Source organism: Biomphalaria glabrata, chromosome 7, assembly GCF_947242115.1.
Source record: "Biomphalaria glabrata chromosome 7, xgBioGlab47.1, whole genome shotgun sequence".
Taxonomy (NCBI): Eukaryota; Metazoa; Mollusca; class Gastropoda; family Planorbidae; genus Biomphalaria; species Biomphalaria glabrata.
Genome location: NC_074717.1, coordinates 47,048,485 through 47,065,114, shown reverse-complemented (window position 1 = coordinate 47,065,114; position 16,630 = coordinate 47,048,485). Strand labels below are relative to the sequence as shown.

General features: G+C 34.7%; 2 protein-coding genes across 4 annotated transcripts; one reads left to right on the top strand and one right to left on the bottom strand.

Annotated features, from left to right (window-relative positions):
- Positions 1-4,753: 4,753 nt before the first annotated feature.
- LOC106071833 (ATM interactor-like) lies at positions 4,754-12,714 on the bottom strand. Of its 3 annotated transcripts, none has more exons than XM_056036505.1 (5): positions 12,672-12,714; positions 11,003-11,184; positions 10,810-10,920; positions 9,753-9,958; positions 4,754-8,442 (listed from the first exon to the last, which is right to left on the bottom strand). In XM_056036505.1, exons 2-5 carry the CDS (start codon positions 11,177-11,179, stop codon positions 6,483-6,485), a joined length of 2,454 nt encoding a protein of 817 aa, XP_055892480.1. In that variant the 5' UTR covers positions 11,180-11,184; positions 12,672-12,714; the 3' UTR covers positions 4,754-6,482. The 3 variants fall into 3 exon arrangements, with proteins under 3 accessions (XP_055892480.1, XP_055892478.1, XP_055892479.1); XM_056036503.1 differs by having other exon boundaries at positions 12,524-12,691; XM_056036504.1 differs by having other exon boundaries at positions 12,528-12,691.
- Positions 12,715-12,765: 51 nt separating this feature from the next.
- Positions 12,766-16,420, top strand: LOC129927429 (NADH dehydrogenase [ubiquinone] 1 beta subcomplex subunit 9-like). The gene is made up of 4 exons (XM_056036538.1): positions 12,766-12,944; positions 14,656-14,798; positions 15,654-15,709; positions 16,088-16,420. The coding sequence occupies exons 1-4, from the start codon at positions 12,841-12,843 to the stop codon at positions 16,220-16,222; spliced, it is 438 nt and encodes a 145-aa protein (XP_055892513.1). The 5' UTR covers positions 12,766-12,840; the 3' UTR covers positions 16,223-16,420.
- The last annotated feature ends 210 nt before the right edge of the window (positions 16,421-16,630 follow it).

The following is a 16,630-nucleotide window of genomic DNA, read 5'->3' as shown; positions in this document are numbered from 1 at the left end:
CTAGCTGTATGTTTGTGTCTTCATCATAAGCGGACAGAACAATGACTATCGGGCATTACTTCAGCCAATAGGTGCAATGTTTTTACTGTTTAAACCGCAACTTGCCTTCAGCTCTGTATCCTCTGTTCAACAAATTAAAGAATTCGCCGTTTTTTCTCATCAAAAATGTGGTGCCTAGTGCTGCCTTTATATATGTAATTATGAAATATGTATGCATCAATCAAAGCGATTTTGCTGCTGGGAGACGACCATATACCAAAGAGACAATCTTTTTTAGTGAACGTAAAGATGCCCGGCGAATCAGAGGTCCCTCCCCCTGAAAACGCTTTAAACATCATTTAAGACACCATCTTGCTTAACAGACATTGACGAGAGCACATGGCAGCAGGCGACTTCCAAATGAGATTTCTTACAAAGGTTGCGGGGTACACATTTGAAACCAAAAAGAAATCTACTGCTGAGAACAGACGTAGGCCTAAACGGCGAAAAGGGAACCTAAACCAACAACCAACAGACAATGGTTATGTGACGTTTTGTTTGCGCTTGCTGTAGCAAGATGTGTAGATCACAAACAGGATTGCGTAGCCACGAGAAATACTGCACTCATTAAGCCTTATTATTATAATATTGATAAAATATAAATTTGATCTCAAATGATTAACATTTGGTGGACACAAAGCTGTAATTTGTCAACATTAACCTGTTCTCGCATGTGTTGAAGTGTAAATTCGTGTAATAAATATATAATTAACGTTTGTTTGTTAATATAAAACAGCCGATAGTTACTTTATTATAAGAAGTCGTCCTGGATGGATCGTGACACCAACAAGGACGTTTTGACACGGGCCAACATGCACAGAACTCTCCTTCAACAGAGAAGAGTACGCTGGCTCGGTCATGTCACTCGCATGTCAGATGGAAGAATCCCTAAAGGCATCCTATACGCTGAGCTTGCAGAGGGTGTATGGGGTATCTAGGAGGGGCAGCACCTCTAGTGGACAGGCAGTCGTACCCTCTTTTTGAGGGTAGCTTGGCTCACTCTTGGTCCCCACTCGGTACCCAACTCTCACCTGTGGCTCCCAGAAGCTGTAGCACGCGCAGCGGCCTCACCCCGGAAACGGCTTTGACTGTCCGGCTAAACCAGGTAGAGGGTAACTGACGTGTCCATGGCACTCAGTACACTGAGGTTCTGTCAAACCTAGCATGTGAAGTCTGGACCTGGCGGCCTGTGCGTAACATCACAAAACTAGACTAATCGGACAGAAAGGCAAATACCAGCACAGTGCTGTGGAGCACTCAAGAGCAGGACAAGACACACAGAAAGTCTCTGGTCATCCACTGCACCCTTAAACTTGTCTCCGGAGGTCTTGACCAAATCTTGCTTCCGGAAAAGGATGGGCTTTAGGGCGAGAGAGTGAGGTTGAAATGTTGCGCGAATCGGGTCAAAACGGCACAAAAAAAAAGTCATAACTTTCTTACTGTCAAACATACAGTCATAATTTATACACCATTAGAAATTTCTTTTAAAGTATTTTAATGATGTACTAACGAAATTTTTTTTTATCAAAGATATTTTTTTTTCGCCTCCCTATCTATAGGATTTGAGTGCACACTCGTGACGTCACACAGAAATTCAGTGAAAATCTGACCGTTTTGGATGCGCAGAAAAATTATGTCACAAAAACATCAATTACTAAGTTATTCTTGCAAATAAAAAAAAAGAATAATATATTCATTATCTATAAATCAAAACACATATTAGACTATATCAAAAATTGTCAAAACCATCGGAGTTTCCCTTTAATCCAAATTCCAGCGCAAGTCACTTGTCATTCCCCAAGAAAAAAAAAAAAACACAACCAAACCAAAGTCCAGTGGCGACAGGCAAGCAGTGAAGCGGTAGGTGTGGGCACACTATACTCTACTATAGTCAGTATAGTAAATAATAGATCATATATATCTAGGTCAGTGCCTGAGATGTTGTCTACATTAACACAGATCTACTTCCGGTTCATATTTTTACATGTGCATTCATTCAATCCTCTCTACTCTAGATCTAAATCTAAATAAAATTAAAAATAGTAACCTAAAGACTCAAGATTCTAGAATATATAGATCTAATCTACCTTTGAATTTAAGATGTCTCTTTTGCTAATGTACTACTTAAGCGACGAAGGGGATCGTGTTTATACACTAAAAGTAAGTACCGGTAGTCTAGGCTAGACTACACAGACTGTGACAGACTCTTATTACTTAAGAGTCAAGAGACGAGAGTGTCGAGAGTCCTAGAGGCTAGACTGAGACTAGCTAGAGCTGCTAGACTCTTCACTCTAGAGTACTCTATTAGTCTTATTAGACTCTTAGTCACTCTAGACTTGATTTTCAAATTTCATTTTGATAGTAATTAAGTAATGATAGGCCTGCGGCCCTGATGTTGATCATCATGATTATACTTATTTAACTTATCATTATTATCATACTTACTATTATTTTAGTCTATATATATAGAATAATATAGATCTAGATCTATATATTCTATAGTATAGTCACTATAGTATAACTAGTCTAGTCTATAGTATAGTATACTGTATGATGTATCTATATACTAGTTACTAGTGACTAGTGTCTATATAGATGTACTATAATAACTATAATCTAGACTCTATATAGTCGACTCTACACTATAGCTAGTAGTCTATAGATATAGGGATTATTATATAGGCTGATTGCCTGATTTAGATTACTCACAGTGTCTAACTCATTAGTGATTAGGCTGATGATACTTGAACTTGGCTTGTTTTGGCTACCTAGAAGGGGGTTTGAGGTTCGACACCCGACTTGGGCAGAGTTGCGTTTACTGAGCGCCTAAAGGCAGCACAGAAAACCAACTCCTAGATACCCCCCCCCCCCCATCCCAAATGAGATTGGACCAAAGCGCTCTGAGCATGCTATAAGCATGAAAGTAGCGCTATATAAAAGCTATAATAATAATATCTATCTATCATTCATAACAGGATCAGGATCACAAATTTTACTGACTTGGATCTAGATTTAGTGAAGATAATTCAAACCCAGCCATGAAAAGTTCATCAATTTTAGTGAAAAAAATAACAGGTCTTGTCTCTCTCCTTTAAACCCCCCCCCCCCCCCCAATATTCAGTACCAAATGTTAGTGCCAAATTCTCGACTTAATTTTGCCTTAACACGAAGTCCTGCAGTACACTCCACCTCCTTAGGACTTGTATGCACCTCCAAACATTCAAAGTTAAAGGTAGATCTATTTAATCCATGAATGACAAACTGAACTTAAGCCAGGGGCCCTTAAGAATAAAAATGTCCTTTTGTGCTTTACTTTTTTCTATCAACATTTTTTTTTCTTTTAGAAAACTGACCCTGAAGGAAAACCCACAGTATCAGCACATCCTGCTCGGTTCTCACCTGAGGACAAGTATTCTCGACATCGAATTATTGTGAAGAAAAGATTTGGTCTTCTGCCTACTCAGCATCCCAAGCCTGTACTCTGATATTAAGCTGATTTGTTCATTGTTGTATACTAACATATGTAAATACTGAGACATCTTTGTTATTATATTTGAAAAAAGTCATTTTCAGCAGTTATAAATATGTATGCATTAAAATGGCTTGACTTGTTTGGATGCTTCAAGTAAATAAAAAAAATACTGTACCGGTATTTAAAAAAAAAAATGTGTTTGCTCTGATTTCATTCTTTAACTGGGTTGAAGCATCCACACTGTAATAATGAAAATTAATAATGTATTTTTTTTTAATCGAAAATCTTACCTAATTAAAGTAATTTAAAATACCAACATACATTTTCTATTCTACTACACTTTGATGAATAGATTAAGAGATACATTTTTGTAAGCTTTTGGACTGTCAGGTTAAAAAAAAAACGTACAAATTCATAACATAGCTTTTGGACTGTCAGGTTAAAAAAAAACTTACAAATTCATAACATGACCGTGGACCTTTTTTTTCCTGGTAGTATATCATAATATCACATCTTTAACTAACCACGATCTTAAATTGTATACAATCCTTACCGCCTAGATGAACATTAAGGTTACAACTTTACACTGGACTTGGTTTTAGTAATTTTCCTCAGTAATTCCATGTTATATTAGCATAAATAATAGCCTGCTAACAGATTTCCTTCATTAAAAAAATGTGTGTATAGTGCCTCTTTCATATTATATAGCAAGCTCATGCTCAGTCCAATCTCTCTCCAAGTATCTCAGCCCTATGATGACATATTTCTTAACTATCCAGTTAGTTCTCCAGATCATAATGAAAGTGACCAGAGCTGTGTTAATGCATTTTCTTACATTTAGGTCTGTGTTAATCACATTTACTTTTGTTTGTTTTTTTTAAATAAAAGTCGGAGCATGCTTATAAAGTTGGGGAGAAGAGACATCATAAGCATTGTTTCTTCTAAACGGAAAGTGTGGTTGAGTGGTATGTGATGCTAGGCTATTAAGTGGGGGGTGAGTCCAGTTGTTTGCAGAGTGCCTCTAGACAGTACAGAAACCTCCCAGATACACACTTGTCCACAAAAGAAATGGATCCTAGAGGGTCACTGAGCGTGCTATGGCATGAAACTTGTGATACAAAAGCAATTAAAATTTTAAAAAATGCTGACCGAAGAGGCATTGTCTGCTGTTGTCATTGCTATAGATTGCATAGTTTAACACACAAAAAATAGCATGTAGCATCATATGAGCATCTTTATGTATTGGATGTTCCTTCGGTATTGAAGATTATTACATTCTAACCCTCTTTCAGGACAAACTTGGCACCATTAAAATGACATCCTGATCATTAATATTTCTCTAATTTATGATTATTTAGCAGATCAAACATTCTTAGGAGTGTTGTGGGATCAAATAACTAGAAATAATTTAAGAAAATTCTATTTCTACTTCATGTTCAAATAGTATAGTAAACAAAACATTCATTTTTTATTTTTACATAATTTCATCAAAATAAAAATAAAAAATCTTTAATATCGATGAGGGAATTGGTTTTACAATTGTGTATTACACATAAAAATACACTGTTTAAGTACACAAACATGTTCATACCACAGTTTGTCTTACATATTACATTGTAAAATGTACAACTTACAACAGTACCGGTAATATATATATGATAAATATCACAACAACAAAAAATAAGTGGTAGCAATTATTTCTTGCTTTTTCACTGTTTCTTTTAAAAGTCTTTATGTACTACATCTGTTACCTAAAAGGATTGTACCAGATACTGATAATAAATAATATATATAAATAAGAAAAATACAATATGACTGTTAGTTCCCCAGAATCCCATAGATGGAACACTGGGCTTAAGGGATACAAATAATAATAATAAAAAAAAAAGTAAACACCTTTCAGACCTTGCAATATATAGAACAGATGATGTCAAGATCATCTGTTTCTGTGGCCCATGATTAAATACAATTTTTAAATTAATTAATTAATGAAATGATCTTTCTGAAATTTTAATACAATGTGTTATTACACAGAAAGAATCTGGGCTCTATGCTTGTCATGTTTTCCCTGTATCACTAAATAAAGCAAATCAGTTGACTACATAATTAGCTTAGGGGAAATATTGACAAATTCCAAAGTATTTGATCAAATCATAAAAACAGGTAGAGACTTTTTTACAAAGATGTTAATATCTAACCTAAATTTCCTTCTCTGAAAAAGGAACTATAATAATAATAATCTTTATTGTCCGTAAGGAAATTTGTCTTACAATTTGTGCATTACACCAAACAAAACATTATAACTATAAAAAAACAAAATGTACATTCACACCAGACTCACTCATAATTTACATTTGAAAAGGTTATATCAGATTGTTTCTATTTAATAATTTGATTGCCAGGGGAACAGAAGAGTTTTTGTGTCTCTTTGTCTTTGCTATCGGTGTCTTGTGTCTTTTTTGTGATGGTAAAATCACAAAATCCTAGCCCAAAGGGGGATTTTTCTTTTTAGCTTTTTTAAGGATGTTTGTCTCAAACAACTGCCCAAACGGGGTTTGTTTTTTTGCCCATTACTATACCAGCAGCATTTAGGATTTTGTGAAGTTTATTTATATTTTTAATGCTCAGATTGCAGACTTTAATACCATACATCTTTATATAAGTCAATGAAACTAATAGAATGAAAATGTAACAGTGCTCATGCCTAATACCAGTATATAATAATAACTGTTGTGCTAAAACAAAAGTTATAACATAGGAGGGAAAAGGAATACAAGCACTAAAAAACAACAGTAAAATATCCATCTTTAAAATTAAGAGCATTATATTCACAAATACTGCACCATACTGGTCAATGTAAAATAATATACACAGGTACTGCAAAAATTGTACAAAATATTTCAGATCTATACGTTGGTCTATTTTTGTTCTGAGATTCAGTAAAAAAAAAATAAATAAATATTCTCAAATTTCAGAGAAATGTCAAATCTGTCTCTAGAGTCTGTGTTTCAGAGGACTCTGTTGTTATAAAATCATCCCAAGGGGTCTGACATTCTCTTGTTATTGACAAATCCAGATCAAAAGCAGTCTGAGTTTCTGACGTTTCCATTCTGACATTTTGTGGGGAGCATTGCAAAGCGTCTAGATCAAGAGCTATTGAAGGTAAGACAGGGTCAATGTCAAAGTTTGTTTGAGTATGTGACGATTCAAAGTTTCTTCGATGATTTGCCAGACTTTCATGCAAAGTAAAAAATGGATCAAATAGAGTTTGTGTTTCTGAATGTTCAGTTTCTTTAAGAAAGGCTTGAGGACTAGAGCCTAGCATGCAATCTAATTGTGGGCTCAGGGTTAGGGTATCGTCTTCAGCACAACTAGATGGACTTCTCCAGGGTTCAACACAAATATCATGTAGTTCTATGGGCTGGGTGTCCCAGATTGTTTGTGTGCCCACATTGTCCCCTAGCGTGATATCTGGGTTGTTTTTTGGAGAGCTGTCTTGGTTCTCAAATATACTACTCAGTGAAGTATTTAGTGATTTTGTTACACTGTTACAGATATCAGATGGATATGTCAACTGATCAAAGAACTCATCCAAAGTCTGAGTCTGGGTATCACTGGTAAGATATTCTAACAGGTCATCTCCAGTTTGGGTCATAGTGTCAGACACAATATCCTCTACTGTCTGAGTGCCTATGTCCCAGGCCAGATCTTCAATTGTCTGAGTCATTGAATCCATGGCCAGGCTTTCAAAGGTCTGAGTCTCCATGGAGACAGCATTGTTGGCATAGCAACTGCTAGATAATGCAGCTGAGGATTCCCACTGTACACTGTTAAGCAGCTGTGACAATAGATTAGTCTGGTCATAAGGACTCAACACTTCAAGGTTATCGTCTGAAGTAATAGGCTGAGAATTCTCATTAATGTGGGCTGTCGTTAACTCTGGCTCAATGATTGAGACAGATCGATGTGTTTCATTATTCTGTATACAATCTGGAGACGGCAAAGTGTTTTGACTTGATTCCTCCAACAGACTCATTAGTAATTGGTCTGGAGTTAGTACAGATTCTCGGCAGCTTTCTTCCATGTCAGATAGCTCTTGCACAGTCTGGGTCTGAATGTCTTGAAATGGAACATGCCCAACACCATTTTTTTCCAAGAAGCTGATGTTGTTAGCTGTTTGAGTAACCTGGTCCATGCTGGAGTCATACATTTTAGTCTGGGTCACTTGGTCAGTAGGCCTATTGACCTGGCGCTGAGAAATGAGATAACTATAAGTGTTAGTTTGCGTGTGGCAATCAGTAAACTGACTTAATAAATCTTGTGGGATGCAGCTCAGGTTTGTTTGAGTGGCCATCGAGCCCACATAATCTTCTAGTTCACTCTTCTTCTCTCTTGCTTTGGTAACTTTTGAAGATGCACTGTCAAAGTTGGCAATCGTACCCTGTGACTGTCTGGGTTTATTTTTTGGTTTTCTTTCTCTTGTTCTCTTAGAGCCTGACTTCTGAGTGGATTTACTAAGCTTCAAAACAGGAATGCTTGCCACCATCATAGCACCCTGAAGAATGGAGTCTCCAGTTTGAGTCTGGACTGCACAGACATTTTCTGCTGGTTTCGTCCCCATGGTTTGCAAAGCAATAGACAATGTTCTAGTTTGAGCATTGGTCTGTATGCCCGCTGTCTTGGTGCTGGTACTGATAGAGTTGGTTTGAACTGACTGAGAGACTGAATGCTGGGAAGACATTTTACTGACATAGAACTGTGCAGCTATACTTTCTGTTTGTATTTCTAAACTGCAGTGGTTCAGGGCTGGTATTGTTAAAACAACGGGGAGTGGCTTAGGTAAAATAAATGCTGGAGACTTTTGATAAGAGGGAGACAACTTCAACTTATTCACTTTCTTTGGAAGACACTTTTCCTTTGCAACTTTATCCCTGTTGAAAGAAAAGTAGACAAGATTGATTGATAATTATGAAATAAGAGTATTTATGCTGCATAGAAAATACAAAAATCAAGCTAGGGTGTGCATTCCAATAAATACATTAGTAAAAAAAAAAATCTAAATGTTTAAAAAAAAAAAGAGACCATGGTTGCATGATTAAGGCTAGATGTTTGTCACTGTTATTAAATGATTGTATTGTTATGACCCTATTCGCGGCGCGAAAGGGTTAACTGTAGGTTCAGCTGACACGCGTGAACTCAGGCGATGGACAAGGGACAGTACTACGATTACTCGCAAATATGACCAATGTTATGGTCATGCGTTCGAAAGCCCGCGTGGACCAGAGACACAGTGTGTAAGAAAGCAGCAGTTCAAGACAGGACACGGAGGAGACGGGGACTGTTAGTCTGCCATGAAGTAGGTCCTGGTGGAATCCTGAAGTGAATGTACGAGTCCAGGAAGAGATAGGGACAGTAGAGTTTATTAGTTTAGTACGGTGATGTACAGTTGAACATTTGCAGTAGTTTATTGTGTTGCCAATTGTGTCATATTGGCTGTTTATTTGACCATTATTAAAGTACCAGATCATTGTGGAGCTCTTGTTGTCAGGTTCTTGATGTGTTGTGTGTTTAGCAGTGTTAACAGAAGGCCTGATTAGGAGAGAGAAACATAACAGTATATAGTCTTTAGATTAAATTGTACATGTATTTAGAAAATGATGAAATAGTATTTTTAAACTGTTGAAACTGTCTTCGAGGCATGACGGGATGAAGAAAGATAAAAGAACACCTGGGTATATTCAAGTTGATAGAAAGAAGGATTTAATAGATGAAAATAAGAGTTTATTTCATTCAGGAAGTATATGGAAGTTTTATTTACATATATATATATTGTTATAACTCTGTCATGCGCACCGCCATCTAAGCTAGTGCAGAAGGTGCCCACTGTTATAGACTAGACTGAAAAGGATGTCAACATTAGGAAGGAGAGAACAAGTTCAGCCTAAGTCTAGTGCCGATATGAAGAGACTGTGCTAAAGATAAGTGTTGTTTTATGTACTTGTGATGTCCCATGAATAAACATTCTTGCCTCGTTGAGTTGCCTCCCTTAAGTTATTACAATATTTTACATATTATGTGAGATAGTTCTAGCTATAGAGAGATCTCAACCATGCAGTAACACTGACAGTACTTTTTACTCATCAAAATAGTGTATACTTGTATGAATAAAATTTTGCTTGTGAAACAACTTTCCAAAAAATAAAATTTAATGTTATTAAATCAAGTAGTAAAGATTTATTACCCAACATTGAAATTTGGTCTTTTATGTCTGTTGTAGTCACAATGCTTAATTAGTGCAGCTTTGTTGTAGTAGTTTTTACCACAATCTATGCAGGTAAATGTTTGTCCACACTCTTTGGTATGCCGCTGGAAGTCCCTCTCCAAGCCAAATGTTTTGCTGCACTGGAGACACTGAAACTGTTTAGGCGAATGCAGCTTCATGTAATGCTGAAACAGTTGATGGGTGTTAAGTTTCATTACAATGCAGAACACGAGGAACACAGTTTAAAATGTCCTAATTGATAACACATCATGGTTCAGCTAACTTTTATATCAGTATTAAGGCTAGACTAACTTTAATAGATAGAGTAGCAATACTACATAAAACACTAAATAATAATTTACAAATACAAAGCAAAGACACAACCTAAAAAAATACTCAGAAAGACACAAAGATAAAGGCACACTTCTTATTCCATGTGCTTGGACTAATTGATACAAAGCCTTCCCCTAAATCAGTCAGGAAAACCAATGACTTAGCAGCTTTTGTCTAATCAACATGCACAACTAGAATGACACATGGGCACATGTAGGATGTAACAATCTTCTGTTAAGAAAAAATCTTTTTAATTTATAAGATAAGATAACTCTTGTGTCAGAGCTTAAGTCACGTTTGTGCCATGGTTTCTACAGAAACTCAAGTTAGCAAAGTCATTTTATAAACCATCATTAGTTTAAGTGTTAACTTTTTTGCTGAAAATTTAAAAGCTATATAAAACATGTCTGATGTTTACTAAGAGTTGATGAACAAAGTTGTCAAAGAGCTTGATGCAGGGCGTTACTTTTAGAATTCGTATCAAATAATTTTCGCATTTGGACACAATTTTACTCCTTAACCTACAAGACATGACTTTATTAGAAATTAAAAAAATACATTATAATGCATTGGAATCACATGTAACCACTTACAACTATATAATATGGGTTGAGAATGTTGCAAATTCATCACAAACAAAATCTTTCAATTATAGCCTAGCATTTTTTAAAAATTGTTACATTAGTTAATGAGTTGTACTAACCGTCCTAACAATGTCCAGACTTTTAAAATATCTGAAAGACTGTGAATTAAAAACACATTCAGGCACAGGGCAATGGTATTGGTACTCTGTGTTTTTTTCATGGGCAGTTCTCTGAAATGTACACATAAATTTTATAAACATTGTTTTGCTATTAAATTAAAGTAAGCTTTTCATATGGAAATCAATCACTTACTGTTTTATGAATTTTTGTTTTATGCCAGCCTAGTAATGAGGGGCTTTGGGCAACATAGGAACAGCCATACTCTGAACATTTGATAGAACCTTGATTTTGTCTGTTGGATATTTGAAGCTCACTTGGATTAGGTACGACTTTGACAATTCTGACATCACTTTCCGTTATATGATCCATGTTTTCTGAAATTAGCAAATAATTTAAACCTTCATTAAAGTGTTCTAAGTTTTCTAAATCCTTCACCTCTACCTATCCTGTTGGACATTTGGGGCAAACACATTCCATTTGCTTTGAAAAAGAATCTCATTCAATGAAAGGCCTGTCTATTTTGAAATGTTTATTTCCCAGCGCTTTCTCTGCTTCTTCTATAATTTATTTGATAAGAAGGAAGGTCTTTGCAAGCCCTGAGGACCTTGTGATATGGTCATAAAGTTTTCTAAATAGATACCAATATTCATGAGCACAAATCTCTATATCTCTATACTATACTCTATAGTATACAAATACATTAAGCTGTAACTGTACTACATTAATAAATATAATAGTCATTCATTTACATTATGACATTAACATGGAAGTAAAGTCTTAAGTTTCACATTCTTCTACCCTACACTAATATATATTAGACTTTTAGAGGTACATTTCTTATGAAAAATGTGTACAAGTGCTCCTTCTTACTTAGTGTCATTAGAGGATGGAATATGTTAAATTAGCAGGTAAATCCAACTACTAGGCCCTAATTAGGCAGAGTTGAGGTTATGTCACTACTGATTAACAAAAAAACATCATTAACCATGCATGACTATAAATTCAATTATATATATATTAGATTAATTATTAATTTATATAAAATAAAAAATGACTGTTAATGTCAGTAAGTGTAAGAGTAAGGCCTAGCAGTAGTAGATCTAGATTCTAGAAGATATTATTAATTAATTATATTATAAATTATAATATTGCCTAGGCAGTAGGATTCCCGATTTGACATTAAAATTAAAAATTTAACTATTTTAACTTCTTTTAATGATAATTAAAATAATTAAATAAATTTGACATTTTTTGACTCATTTTTTAGTCTTTTTTATTCAATTAAATGATTATTACTTATTAGTCTTATTTAAAACTAAATAATTAATAACATTTTTTAGTGATGATCATGATAGATTAGAATTTAGATTATCATTAGACATGATTAGAGATTAGATTTAGATTTTGATTTAGACTGACTTAGTACTTAGATAGATCTAGAGTCTAGAGTAGATGTCTACATTAGTACATAGATCTAGATTCTAGTATTCTAGTACAGTTAAAACTATAAGTAATAAAGATTAAAAGTTACTGAGTTAGTAGTCCTAGGCCTAGATTCTAGATTATCTGATTCTAGAGTCTAGATTCTAGATCTATTCTACTTCTAGAGTGAGAGTCTACTCTAGAGACAGTCTACTAGACTACTAGAGTAATCTTATCTAGTTATCTACTAATTCTAGTATCTATTCTAAAGCTATATAGATTAGACATTACCTACTCTCGCTTGGGAGTAGAACTAGATCTAGCTAGATTTTACTAGACTAGATCTATATCCTTTTCATTAATATTAATAATATCATCTAATCTAGAAAACTTGGTCTTAAGACATTTTCAATCATTTTGTTATTTTCCGAGACTATACCTTGACACAAAAGAGCTCATTTGTTGCTATCGTTAAAATCTCTAATATTGGAGGTATTATTCTTATTCCCTTATTCCCTATGAAAATATTGTTACGGTATTTTTCGGTCGCCCTTAACCTTAGTTCCAGTGTAGTGTAGGTGACAGTAGGTCGTTTTCACTCAAATAAAATGTCGTATTTACAGTATACGACACATTCGCATGCAAGAAAAGTTCGTAGCTTATATAAACAAGCGATTAGGCTGTTACAGTCATACTACGAATCGTTTGACAGGTGAAATTATAGTATTATTATAGTAACTATAGTATACTAAGTATAGACAGTATGAGTATAGAGAGCAATATAGACTTAATTAAAACTTTACTAGATCTATAGAACTATAGAAATAGTTACTAGACCTAGGCCTAGACTCTAGACTTAGTACCGTATATTGTATACTATAGTAACACTATAGTTTAATAAGTTTAATATAATAATATAATATATTAATTTAATAGTATATACGACATAGATCTAGAAACTAGAATGATTATCATTATAAATTATAATTAGATCTATAGTATATTATATAAAAAAAAAAATTATTATATATATTATATATGATTATAGATAATAGATATCTTATTCTATAGTCTATATCACTCATAATCATATGATATCAAATTATGATTAAATCATAAATCATTTCAATTCATATACAATCATCATGATTCAATGGAATCAATTTATCAATCATAATCAATGACTCAATGAAGATCTAGACTCTAGACAGTATTCATAAATCAAAATAAATCTGTCATTTAATAAATCAAAAGATTCTTTTAATTTGTGTTTTTATTGTGTTTTTTTTTTTGCAGTAAGTTAAAACTTTTAAAAGTCATCATGTATGGTTAAATTGGTCAATGAAGTGTTATAAGATCTATGTCTATATACTATAGAATCTAGATCTGATCTAAGATATATGTATTATATATCTATTACTATTTACTAGAGTCTATAGATACTAATAACTTGTATTTGTTGTGAGGCTTGTCTTTGGGTCTAAAGATAAATGAGTCCTCTGCAGTGGACGAGTGGACTGCAGCAGACTGAGTCTGCAGCAGATTGTAGAAATGTAGATCTAGATAGAATCTAGATCAGACCTATTGCTTCAGTAGTATCAGGCAGTCTGTCCAAAGGCTGTGTGAATTGTCTAGTGTGGTAGCTTAACTTGCTGCCACCTCTGGCTAGCATCTGTGAAAGGGGAACAATTTTGTAAGTCTCTCTTGCCAGTACATAGCCTCTCCACAGCAAGTCCTATGCAGTACCTGCCTGTGGTGACAGATGGCCCCAAGATGTAGGTCAATGGCCGCACTGCCTTGTGTGTGTCCCTGTAAGGTGAAAGGCAAAGAAAGTAAACCCTAACAGAAAATACGGTCTTAGAGCCCCATAGGCGGGGGAACAGTAGTAAGACTACTGCTCTCTGGCAAACTCCTGCATCCACCTGACCCCAAATTGTGATGGCTTGCCATCCCTTTGGACCTGTTCAGTATGGGAGAGAGGCATGTGTTGACTGGTGGGCAGCCCAACAATCGCAAATTTACCGCCAAGGCTTTTCAACAATCACAAAGAGGAGTGGCTCAACCAATGGGCATCAGACCCTTCAGGATAGCAATTATACATAAAACACTGAACCATAATCTTTTAATACTTAGAAAGATACAAAGATAAAGGCACATTCCTTGCTCAACATGCTAGGACAAATTTGTACAAATACTCCTTCTTCCCTAGTGCTATTAGAGCATGGAATGGGTTGCCTGAGCTAGCCAGGAAAACCAGTGACTTGGCAGAGTTTAAGTCATTGATTGACATGCATGACATTGACATGGGGACACACATAGGACGTAATCATCTTTTTTGAAATAATGTCTGTATTTTATAAGATAAGAAAGCTCTAGAGCTTAACATGTATTGCATCCATCTATTAATTTTTTTTGCTCTTCAGATATGAATTTCGATATCAAGCTGTGGTGATGCGAGCCAGATTTGATGAAAATAAAAATGAAACAGATTTAAGAAAAGCCAAAAAACTTCTGCTAGATGGACAGAAAGAATTGTTTCTGAAGTCTCATGCACAGCCTATGAAATGTAAGTCTCATTTATTTGTCTATACTCAGTTTTTTTTAGTCCTGTGCACATCTTGTTTTAGTATTGAATTAAGTACCACAGAATGGCTGTTTCAGTTCAATACGGTAACGATCCTTTTGAGAATTAGTGGTCCATGGGGCAGTTCCCTTCACTTGCAGCTAACATTTATTGAATGTGTGGCGAGGCAAGTACAATGAACATCAGTTGCTTTCTCCTTGCAAATGTCAAGTGGCTATGAGAAATGGGTGGACTCAGGCATTTTCTTTTTTGAAGTAACGTCTGTATTATATAAGATATCCTTGCATGAATATCTTAGTTTCCATAGATTCAGTGAATAACTACATTGATTATAAGGGTATGTAGCAAGGAAAACATTTTTAAAAATATGGTCAGGATTTTCCCATAAACCTGTTTAACCATGATGTTACAGATACATCCTACTGTGAATATATTTTGCAATCTATCTAGATCTGTTTGGTTTGTTCAAATATCTTTGACTTGTCTTGCTTTATATATCATGTAGTATCTAAAGTAGCCTACATTTACCACTGGCTCTTGGAATACCTAGCCTTCCCCCATACCAAATCCCATTATTTTCCTTTTTTTTTTTTAAGTCTTTATCTTTGTAATCAGTGAATGTATCTGTCATTCAGTAAATGCATAAATTTGATTTTTATTAAAGTGTAGATTCCAATATGATACAGACTATGTTTTCAAAACGCAGTAAATCGCCTCCATTTTGTATAGCATCAAATGATGTGATATCTGACAGGCAATTCTTTTGTAAATCAAATTAGGCAATGTGATTAAATGTGTAATTTTTAATGGTTATTATTTTTTAAATATTTATTACAGTTGCAGAATCACCAGGAGGTGTGGCTTACCAGAGGCACTTTCCACCACCAGACTGGGTCAGTTGATTCTAATTTTCTGTTGAAAACAAATGGACAATTTTTTTTTTCATATTCTGTAAATGTTGAGTCATTTTACCCCCCCCCCCCCCTTCCAAATATATTTCTATATGCAAATGAAAAAAAAATGTTTTTACCAGTTGGGGTGAGAAGTCATTTTAGATTTAATTCATGTCAGTTATCACCTTCACCTATCTCTTAGTCTGTTGGACCGTTGATTTTATAAAAAAAAAATATTTGAAGTCTTAACTGTTGTGGAGGTTTCACATTTATTACAAGGCATCAAGTGCCGCTGAATGCCTTGATATACAAAAATTGACCAATTATGTTACAAAAAAAAACAACACTTTTTAATTACCATACTTTATTTGTTCTCAGATACTCGACACTTGGCACCCCTATGAAAAGGCTCAATACCCAGAATATTTTGCTTTACGAGAAATCAGAAAAAAAGAGTTTATAGACAGATGGGAAAAGCAGTATGGCAAGGGAGATCATGAAGTGGATCATTAAATAAGTGAACTGATTAATGTGTTGTTAGCTAACAATTGGGTATTGACCACTTGAAATAGTTAGGTAATTAGTTTTAATTAGCTATCATTCACTGGTTTCATAGTGAGTTGGATAAGAAATCATTTGTTTATTTCTGGTTAATGCTTTGTTCTGTCAAATTTATGACAGTGACCGTCAAATAAATATATTTATATTTCACGGCTTGTTTTGAGTTTTGATTGTCACTACTAGTCATCTGTAATTGTAATGCATTTAACATGTATCATATGGGATATGCTTGCTAGACATTTTGTAGTTATTAATTCAACACATGCATGCTTTCAATTAAAAAATATTTAAGTTTAAAGTATAGCTTGGATTTAATTCTCCCATAGCTTGCAATCTAGGAGATTCCCCCACCCCCCGTAA